The sequence below is a fragment of the Pseudopodoces humilis genome, chromosome 23, assembly GCF_049639895.1.
Source record: "Pseudopodoces humilis isolate 2021_Gansu_Grassland_sample_001 chromosome 23, ASM4963989v1, whole genome shotgun sequence".
NCBI classification, from domain to species: Eukaryota; Metazoa; Chordata; class Aves; order Passeriformes; family Paridae; genus Pseudopodoces; species Pseudopodoces humilis.
This window is the reverse complement of record NC_142222.1, coordinates 4512884-4522376: the sequence shown is the minus strand read 5'-3', so window position 1 is coordinate 4522376 and position 9493 is coordinate 4512884. Positions and strand designations below refer to the sequence as shown.

At 64.2% G+C, this 9493-nt stretch overlaps 2 protein-coding genes across 4 annotated transcripts; both read right to left on the bottom strand.

The window, feature by feature from the left end:
- Positions 1 to 172: 172 nt before the first annotated feature.
- PIGS (phosphatidylinositol glycan anchor biosynthesis class S) lies at positions 173 to 4064 on the bottom strand. Of its 3 annotated transcripts, XM_005525947.3 has the most exons (12): positions 4013 to 4064; positions 3773 to 3912; positions 3588 to 3699; positions 3062 to 3151; positions 2834 to 2925; positions 2498 to 2696; positions 2110 to 2252; positions 1903 to 2017; positions 1607 to 1752; positions 1387 to 1487; positions 847 to 1057; positions 173 to 748 (listed from the first exon to the last, which is right to left on the bottom strand). In XM_005525947.3, exons 1-12 carry the CDS (start codon positions 4056 to 4058, stop codon positions 473 to 475), a joined length of 1671 nt encoding a protein of 556 aa, XP_005526004.3. In that variant the 5' UTR covers positions 4059 to 4064; the 3' UTR covers positions 173 to 472. The 3 variants fall into 3 exon arrangements, with proteins under 3 accessions (XP_005526004.3, XP_087922257.1, XP_014110365.2); XM_088066131.1 differs by lacking the exons at positions 3588 to 3699; positions 4013 to 4064 and having other exon boundaries at positions 2834 to 2983; positions 3773 to 3911; XM_014254890.2 differs by lacking the exons at positions 3773 to 3912; positions 4013 to 4064 and having other exon boundaries at positions 2834 to 2983; positions 3588 to 3704.
- A 491-nt stretch (positions 4065 to 4555) lies between these two features.
- ALDOC (aldolase, fructose-bisphosphate C) lies at positions 4556 to 8351 on the bottom strand. The gene is made up of 9 exons (XM_005525781.3): positions 8222 to 8351; positions 7169 to 7291; positions 6869 to 7080; positions 6723 to 6777; positions 6489 to 6649; positions 5946 to 6029; positions 5694 to 5868; positions 5414 to 5613; positions 4556 to 5033 (listed from the first exon to the last, which is right to left on the bottom strand). Exons 2-9 carry the CDS (start codon positions 7278 to 7280, stop codon positions 4938 to 4940), a joined length of 1095 nt encoding a protein of 364 aa, XP_005525838.1. The 5' UTR covers positions 7281 to 7291; positions 8222 to 8351; the 3' UTR covers positions 4556 to 4937.
- Between the last annotated feature and the right edge of the window lie 1142 nt (positions 8352 to 9493).

The following is a 9493-nucleotide window of genomic DNA, read 5'->3' as shown; positions in this document are numbered from 1 at the left end:
CTCTGTGCCCATGGACGGGATGGACTTCAGGAACTGTCCCCCCTCCCCATCTCAGTATCTTTGGCTAAATACCCCATAAAGCAAGGGAATAGGGGCAGGAAAGCTGAGCCAGGGGAAGCAGGGAAATAGGTACCCCCTCCCAAAGGCTAAAGGAGGTACACACAGCCCCACATGCGTCCCCCACAGAACAGGGGATTCTTTATTTACACAGCAGCTTCTCCTGAATACAGCACCAGGCTGGGGGTGTACAAAGGCAGCACCCTCCCTCCCCTCTCTGCCAATTGCCTCTCAGCACCTAATTTGAGACCCCTTCCCACTTCCCAGAGCAGCCTTTCTTCCCCTTCCTGCCTCCTGGCCCTGGCACACCCAAGCCAAACAGCCAGGCCTGGCCCTGGGGTGCCTTTCTGGGCCATGAGTCTGTGACACCACCACCCCACAAGGTGGGGACAGCCCCAAGCCAGGGCAGCATCGCTCAGTCCATCTTGGTGGGCTCCTTCTTACGCAGCCTTGTCTCCCGGACAATCTTGGCCAGGGATAGAAGAATTGGAACAGCCATGGGCAGGAAGAGCGGGATGTAGATGGCAAATTTCTGGTCATCAGGGAAGTAGAGGAGATGAAGGAGAGATGGGTCAAAGAAGGCCCTCTCAGAGGAGGTGACAGCCTCCTTGCTGGCCTGGAAAGCTCCGTGCAAGTGGCCCAGGGACAGCTCGGTCACTGCGTTCTGGACTGAGGCCACTGCCCGGTACACCTGTGTGGGAACAACACCAAGGGTCAGTGCCTGGCCAGGGAGGGCAACAGGGACACTCAGCCCGCTCTGCTCCCCACCTCAGGGTGCTCCAGCCCTACCTCAGAGGCAACATCATCCTTGATGACAATGTTCCCGATTTTGTCCAGGAGCTGAGCCAGCGAGGTCAGGGTGGTGGACACGGTGGCGATGTTCTCCACAGTGTGGGCCCACAGCAGGTGGTCCAGCTCCCAGTCAGCCAGCCCCTCATTCCCTGGGCTCTCCAGCAGGAACTCGGGGGGCACCTCTTCCTGAGACAGCCCAAAGAGTAACCTGGGAGTAGAAAGGATGGTGCCAGCCCACATCACAAGCCTGCATTCCCATGAGCTCCCTGCTCTTCTTCCCTGTTGTGTTTAGTCCCAGTCCTGCCTAATTGTCTCCTGGATTTGTGGCACGATAAGCCAAACCTCCTACCTCATGAGATGGGAGATGTGCCAGCATCCCTGGCCACAGAGCAGTGATGGCCAGTAGCCAGCACCTCAAAGGCTACCCTCAGCCTCCCAGAGCCCACAGAGGGAGGAGTGACCAAGCTGTTTGGGTACAGCCTGTTCTGACCCCACTGATTTCCACAGAGGCCTGGAGATGGAAGAGCACATCCTCACCGGAGCTGGGCCAGGAAAACCTCCATCACTCGTGCCATGTCCACATCCACATGCAGAGGGAGGGAAGCTTGGGGGGAATCAGGGGCTTCAACGTTGTAAACCTGAAGGAGAACATGTCAGCAAGGCATAGCTGGGGCCTCAGGGCCAAGAGGGTCACCAGCTGGGAACGGGGAGCCACTGCCTTGTCCCAGCACTGCCAGCACCCCTGTGGTTCCCATACCATAATTCCACCCCAGCGAGGGCTGTGGAAGGCGTTGGTGCTCACTGGGGCTCCATCCTTGTCCTGGATGTACAGAGGGGAGTGGGAGTGCTCTGGCACATACAGCAGGAAGTTCAGCACGGGGTAGAGTGAGGCAGCACTGGAGCCTGCAGTAGGACAATCACAGAACTTTTGTGGCTGGCAGGGACAGCAGGAGCAGCCCACAGCCCCTCCAGCAGCTCTCACATGGGCTGGGGGGGAAAGGGAGCCACAGTCCCATGAGACAGATCCCAGTGAACCACGAGCACAGTGCTCACCCAGCCGGGCCTCCACGGGGTTGATGACGTGTGGGAGGCTGTGAGCACTCAGCAGGAAGCTGGAGGACTCCTTGTCATAGCGTGGTGTCACTCCTAGGACAGCGTAGTACAGGATCTGCAGGCACAGAAGGGACATGTTGCTGGCAGAGATGTGCATCCCAGGGAGGTCAGGGCTGGGCTTTTCCCACAATCTCTCCCAGCCTTCACCTGTGAATCCACAGAGAAGTTGGCCACCAAGCTCAGTTTGTTCAGGACAGGCTTAACGTAGCGGTTCACAGCCCCCTCGATGTCCCAGTCCACGGTGTGGGACTTGGGGTCAGGGTTCAGCAGGCTAAAGGTGATCTCATACCCTGCAAGGACCTGCAGCCTGTGAGGCGCTGAGGCTGTGACAGAGCTCCCAAGAGCAGCAGGGCCTGTCCCCTCCTCCCTGGCCCACCCCAGTGTGGGTGACCATGACCCAGAACAACTGCTACAGGCAAAGGGGTCTGTTAGCCCAGAAGACATCCAGGCATGCTACAAGCAGGAAGGGGATCTTCCCCAGGAGCAGAAGGCTTTCCCCGAGGCCAGGGAACAGGGATGGAGGGGACATCCATACCCAGGCTGGATTTCAGGTACCGCCGTGCATCAGGGCTGAGCTGACCGTCGGGCACACGGTCCGAGAGGGCGGCGGCGATGGAGCTGGCCGTGAAGGACATCACCCGTGTCACCTCCCGGAGCCGGGCCTGCAGGGCAGCCAGGCTCCCCCCTGCCCTCACCAGGGCACTGCGGTGCTTCCCCACGTAGACATTGGTGCCCTGGGGATGGGACAGGGTGAGGGCTGGGAGCAGCACCCTGAGAACAGCACAGTGCCACCTGTGACAGCCACCTGTGACACATGCCACCTCCCAGGGGTGAAGCACAGAGGCTGGCACCAAAGGGGGCTGCTCCCTACCTGAGGCAGGAGAGAGGAGGTTTCAGGGAGCACGTACATGGTCAGAGAACCCAAGGCGGTGTTCTGCAGTGGGTGCAGAGCAGCATCAGCCTCTGGGGAAGATGGAAGCACTGGCAGGGTTGGGAATTTCACTCCAATCCCTGTTTCACTCTGAGACAAAGCAAAGTGCGTTCTCTGCTCAGCCAGCCTCAGGAAAAAGAGCTCCCCAGCAGTTCCCTGCTCCAGTACCTCGTGCAGTTGCTGCAGCCAGTGCTGCCTCCTCCTGAGCCGTGGTGCTGCGAAAGCGCATCTCATAGCGGGACGTGACGCTGGTTCTCACTGTGGGGGCAGAAAACCTGAGTGAATCTGCTGATCCCAGGCCCCTCACAGGAGCCTGGTGCTCACAGAGGGACAATTCTCAGGGGGACACACGGCATGAGGTCCTTTGGGTGCCAGTGGGGTGAACCACTATGGGATGGAGCATCACTGGTCCACACTGGTAGTGAGACAGCCCCACACCAGCCAGACACATCCCACCCTCCGAGGGCTCCATCATCCCCATCCCCAGGCAATGGAGCTGGTCCCTTCCCTGCAGCACCCTGGGACGTCGTTGTCCCACCCCTGCTCCCCACACTGCCAGCTCAGGGCAGGATGATGCTGCCGAATGGGGTCCCGAGAGCTCCAGGCTGCCAGGGAGTGAAGCAGGTTGGGACCCCCAGGAAAGGACGAGGCAACCCATGAGGAGCAGACAGGGCAGGGACAGGGGATCTCTCACGGTTCACGGAAATCTCCATCTCCTGCACGTCCCTGAAGGGCAGCGGCCGCGGCAGGTCCCCGGGCACCGACCCCGGCCCGAACACCACGGCCATGGGCACCACCAGCTGAACCTGCACGGGGGCAGCGTCAGCCCGGGCTCCCGAGCGCCCAGAGCCGCCAGTCCCGGGCCCGCCCGGCGCTCACCGGCTGCTGGCCGAGCCCATCGATGGCGGCGTAGGGCAGGGCAGCGCGGTAGGTCTCGGTCGTTTTCCACCACAGCGGCAGTCCCAGCACCACGGCGATGGTCGCGAAGGACAGGGCGGCGCGCCGGCCCCGCGCCCGCTCTGCGGGAACAGCGCTCAGCACCGTCCCGGCTCCCCGGGGACCGGGGTCGAGGAGCCGGGAGATAGCGAACAAACAACAAGCATCCGAGTCCGGCAATACCTGCCTCATCCGCGGCCATCGCTGCCGCCGCCACCGCCGTCGCCATCTTAACTTCCTGGCCAGGGCCGAGGGGGCGTGCCCTGCGCCAGCCCAGCCAATCAGAGCTCACACTGCCAATGAAGGTAGCCAATGGACGCTGTATGCGCTGCGCGGCGGCACAGATGGGCGGGCAGCGGAACCAATCAGAGCGCGTATGAGCCGTAAGGAGGCGGGCTTTGGCCTCTACGAGTGCCGCGGAGGGACACGTGGCGGCGCCGCCCGCGCGCACCGGGGCCACGCCGACTACCGGGACCGGGAACGAGACCCGGAGAGGGGAGACAGGAGCTCCTCACTCGCCCCATCGCCCTTAGGGTGAGCCCACCCACCCCCTGCCAAGCTCACGGAGCATCATGATGTGTGTGGGCGGGCTGAGACCCAGCACGGCTCATTGCATAAGTGAGCACAACACGCTGCCGGTGATGCCGGGAGCGGGCGGAGGGAGGGAGCGGGGCGGGGGCCAAGAGCTCCCGGGTGCCCCGCGGCGAGGAAAGAGGCGGCACAGCGCTGTCTCTACCATTTATTCGTTGTTAGGCTATTTGGTACACGGGGTGCACACGGCGAACACAACACAGGCGCCCCAAGGGCGGCAGCGACCAGGACTGCAAAGCTACGGCAGGGCAGGGGCACCCCCAGGCCTCCCCTCCTGCCCCCCACGCGGCCTGCCCTCCTCCCCTCACGGCCCGGCCGGAGCCCCCGGACAAAGGGGCACCCGGGTGGCTCCCCCCAGGGCCCGGCTGAGCCGGACCCCTCATTCCATCTGCGGACATCCCGCGGGGCTCCCCCCTTCCCCTCCCCGCGTGGCGGCTCCCCTGGGTGGCTGGGGTGGAAGCGGGGTGTGAGCGGTGGCGGGGAGGGGGCCGGGGCCGGTGGGGTGCCCGGCCGGGGCTCAGTACGCGTGGTTGGCCACGTAGAGGGACTGCCCGGCGGCCCCCGAGTCGTCCCCGCTGCCCTCGTACTTGCCCAGCGCTGCCAGCCCGTTCACCTGCGGGGGAAGGAAAGGTCAGTGGTGATGCTGGGGTGTCACTCAAGGACCCCAAGTCACTGGGGACACAGCCTTCGGGGTCCCCCAGCTCATGGGGACCGCTGGGGAGCAAAGCCCAGGGACGTGGCCCTTTTCACCCATCATTCCCCTATGGGAACACAGAGCTCTCACTGTCTCCCCTCCAGAGACAGTACTGTGTCCCTTCCATGGGGACCACGGCCCTTGGCATCCCTTGTCCTAAGGGGCACAGCCTTTGGTGTTTTCTCTCAGCCCGTGGGACGTGGTCCTCAGCCACCCCTCCTCCCATGGGCACACAGTCCTCAGTGTTCCCAGCACGCCAGCCCTTGGCACTCCCCTCCCAGGAGGGTCACCCCCATCACCTCTGCACGCTTGACAAACTCCTCGGTGGCAGCATCAGCGTTGTCCCTCTGCCCACGCCAAGCGCTGAGCGCGGACGCCTGCAGCGCCCGCCCGTAGGAGAAGGTGAGGGCCCATGGCCGCACCAGTGGGCACGTGTTGATGGCGTTGAGGTTGATGGAAGCCTCCTCCTCACTCTGACCCCCAGATAGGAAGGTGACACCTGTGGAGAGCAGGGTTATAGCACGGGAGGGGACGCAGGTTATCGCTCTCCTGGTCTTTGCCACGTGCCAGGGCTGGTACCTGGCACGGCTGGGGGCACGGTGCGGCGCAGAGCAGTGACAGTGGCCATGGCGATCTCCTCCGGGCTGTACTTGGTGGGGCAGGAGTGCCCAGGGGTCACCATGTTGGGCTTCAGCAGGGTCCCCTCCAGGTAGACGTGGTGGTCACTCAGTGCCTTGTAGACAGCTGCCAGCACCTGGGGAGGACAGGCAGCATGCAGTGCCGTGGCATGGCACAGCACAGTGCCTGCCCTGCTGCCACCCCACCGCTCACCTTCTCCGTCACATACTGGCACCGCTTGAGATCGTGGTCCCCATCAGGCAGGATCTCCGGCTCCACGATGGGCACGATGCCATTCTGCAAACAGCAGAACAGGCAGATGCCATCACAGTGATGTCCCTGGGCATCCCTCAGCCCCATGGCTACGTGGGACAATGCCCAGACCTGTGGGGCGATGCTCAGCCCCGAGGCTCAATGCCCCCCTAGGCGGTGATGCCCAGCCCCATGGGATGCCCAGGCTGGAAGGGTCAGTTCTCGGTCCATGTTTGTGAGGTGCCATAGCAACACCTGGCCCCGGGGATTGACACCTGACCCTATGGGTGATGCCTGTGCCACGGGCCAGTGCCCCACGTGAGCTGTTACCCAACACAGGGGTTATGTCCAGCCGCTGGGGATGATCCCCAGGGATCATCATCACTGCACAGGCGCAGTGCTGAGCCTCACAGATCTGTGTGCACCCCACGGGACAATACCTGCCCACGCAGGTCAATACCCATCCTACAGGTCACTGCCCACCCTGTGGGGCGATGGCAGTACCTGCTGGCAGATGCTGGCGTAGCGGGCCAGGACGTTGGCGTTCTCCATGATGGCAAGTGCAGAGGGAGTGTGCTCGCTGATCTTCAGCACGCAGCGCCACTTCGCAAAGTCTGCCCCGTCCTTCTTGTACTGGGCACAGCGCTCCCACAGCCCATCCAGACCTGTGGGGCAGCGTGTCAGCCCCACAGCCACAAACCCCACGGCCCCAAACCCCACAGCCCCTGCTACACCTACCCTGTGTGGTGGTCTCGCCATCAGTCCCAGCCAGAGGCACAACACCCTTGTCCACCTGTGGAATGTGAAGACGGCAGTGCTGAGTCTCAACAGCACCCTCCCAGCACCCTCAGCACCCCACAAACCCAGCAGGACACCCCCCACACCTTGATGCCCACAACGATGCCCTTGTCCTTAATCATCTGGACAAATGGGGTGCCATCATCAGCCTTCTGGTACATGGTCTCGTGGAAGAAGATGACGCCCCCGATGCATTTCTTCACCCGGCTGTCGGCGCTGAAGAGGATCTGGCGGTACAGCCGGCGGTTCTCCTCCGTGTTTTCCACCCCAATCTGGTTGAGGCGCTTGGCCATGCTCCCTGCAGGCACCCAGCACCCTCGTCAGCCTTCATCCAGCTTGGGGAAAAGGTGTGGCGGGACAGATTTTCCCCCCCCCTACAAACTGACCTACGGACTCATCGGCTGCCAGGATGCCTTTCCCCGGGGCCACGATCCGCAGTGCGATGTCCGACAGCTCCTTCTTCTGCTCGGCCGTCAGCGCGGGGTGTTGGTGCGTCATGGTGGCGGTGGCTGCGGGCGGACGGGGACTGAGTCACGCACCACCGGGGCGACACCCCGAAAGCACACCTAGCCCCTTCCCCGGGGAGCGGGGACCCCCACGGGGCTGGCAGCCCGGCCCCACCGGGCAGGGCACGTTGTGTAAGCCTCGTGGCAGGGATCGTGGAGGATGCCGGGCAGCTCCCAGCCATTTTGGTGCCTGCCAGCCCGCCCCCAGCCCAGCCATCTTGAGGGAGCGCAGCTCCGCGGAGACCCGCGCAGGACACGAGGGGACCGGGATGGTGCTACCCCGAGGATGGGAATACCCGCGAGGAAAAGAAACAGCCCGGGGACGGGGGTACCGGGGTGGGGGGGCGGAAATACTCCGGGAACAGGGGAAATAAAAACCCCAGGGAGGCACTACCTAAGTCTGGAGTTAGCCGGGTTTTTGGGTACCCCGGAGACGGAGATACTCCATAGTCGGGAATAACCCGCGGGGAGGTTACGCGGGCGATGACGATAACACGGGGATGGGGATACCGGGGGGACGGAAATAGCCCGGGAATGGGGGACGGAGCCGCCCCAGAGCGGCACAATCCGGGGACAGAAGTACCCAAAGTTTGGGGTACTCCAAGGATGGCGACAGCCCGGGGCTAGCGCCGTCGCGGGGCCGGTGATGCCCCCGGGAGCCGGGGCGCTTGATCGTCCGGCCGGCACCGTAGAAACTCGAGCTCCGCCAGCACAGGAGGAGTATCCTGGGTCCCTCCAATCCCCCAATACCCCCATGCCCAGAGGTCTCTCTGCCCTGGAGCCCCCCGGCGCGGACCGACCCCCGGGATGCCGCCCGGAGACATCCTGGAGGCTCGGCGGGGCTGCCGGCTCCAGCCGCCGGGATTCCCCGGCTGCCCCCCCGGGAGCTCCCCCCGGCCCCCCCCGATCCCCGGTTTCCCCGTTCCCCCGTACCGTGTAGGGCGGCGGCGACAAGCACGGACTGCGGGCTGCGCGCTCCGGCCCCACGGTAAATGTGGCTGCGGTGCCGCAGAGCTACGTGACCGGCGGGGCGGCACCGGGCAGGACCGGCCCCTCGCTCCGCCCCGGCCCGCCCCCGCCACCGCCCGCGCCCCCCGCCGGCCACAGATCCCCCCCTTCCCGCCCGGGTCGTGCCCCCCCGCCGGCGACAACCCCCGCGCTCCTGGCGACCCTAAGGGGACAATCCCAGACTGGGGACCCCACTGTATCACCCCTTTGCAACGCCTTGCTGGTGATGGGGACCCCTCTGCGCCCCCCCTGCCAGCGCCCAGGGACACAGCTGAGTCACCCCTAGTCATGGGAAGGCCCCCCCGTGCCACCCAGGCTCCCCATGATGCCATCTCCAGTTGCTGCTGGAGACCCCTCTGTCCCACCACCCCTGCTCGGTTATGGGCAGGGACCTCTGACCCCCCCCTGCTGCTGCTGGGGACCGTGCTGTACCCCCCTATTGCCACTGCCAACTAAGGACAGCCACCCGTCCGTGCCACCCCCCGTGCTGTGCCCCCCTGTTTCCACTATTATCTAAAACCAAAGACTTTCCCTTCATCAGCTCTGGGCCGGGGACCCCCTTGTCCCACCCCCAGGCTGGGGTCACTCTTACTGTGCAGGACACCCTGTCTGGGTCACCTCTGTGCCAGGGCCAGCAGGATTGAACCTCAGACCCTCCACAACAGGGTGGGGACACTCACAGGAGACCAACCCCCCGAAAAAGCACCCACAGCAGGCACAGGGACAATAGCAGTGTCCCCACTCGCCCCACGGGGACGGCTGCCAGGGCCCCACTGTGCTGAATCCCGCCGTAAAAGGAGGCTCAGCCGCCCTGCGTGGCCCTGATCCAGGGAAGGGAGCACATCTCCCCGCATCCCAGAGCCAGGGTCCCCCACTGCCGGCCTCGCTCCTCGGGAGGCTGCTCCCGACCCAGCGGGGTCACAGGGCAGGGAGGGAGGCAGTGCCAGGGAGCAGCGAGCGCTGCTTCCCCACGAGCCACCCACGCAGCCAGGACGTGGAGGCACAGCCCCAAACACGTCCATTTACTGGGTAAATAAATCAGTGAGAGCGCTCGCTGTCACAGCACCCGCCCCGCGCAGAGCGGCAGGGCTGTGACAGAGGGCAGAGGAAGGTGATTTCCACCCCCCTTGGGCAGGAGAAAGAGGCCATTAAAAACCAGAGCACTTGTTGGAGTGCTGCTATTTTGGGCCAGCGCAA

Excerpts from the sequence above, each read along its gene's own strand:
- PIGS (XM_005525947.3), bottom strand. The coding sequence starts at position 4,058 with ATGGCGACGGCGGTGGCGGCGGCAGCGATGGCCGCGGATGAGGCAG. Across the intron at positions 2,926-3,061 it reads GGCTGCAGCAACTGCACGAG|AGGCTGATGCTGCTCTGCAC; the intron begins GTACTGGAGCAG and ends CATCTTCCCCAG. Across the intron at positions 2,697-2,833 it reads CCTCCTCTCTCCTGCCTCAG|GGCACCAATGTCTACGTGGG; the intron begins GTAGGGAGCAGC and ends TCCCATCCCCAG.
- ALDOC (XM_005525781.3), bottom strand. The coding sequence starts at position 7,280 with ATGACGCACCAACACCCCGCGCTGACGGCCGAGCAGAAGAAGGAGCTG. Across the intron at positions 6,650-6,722 it reads TGGCGAGACCACCACACAGG|GTCTGGATGGGCTGTGGGAG; the intron begins GTAGGTGTAGCA and ends GCTGCCCCACAG. Across the intron at positions 5,034-5,413 it reads AGTTTGTCAAGCGTGCAGAG|GTGAACGGGCTGGCAGCGCT; the intron begins GTGATGGGGGTG and ends CTTCCCCCGCAG.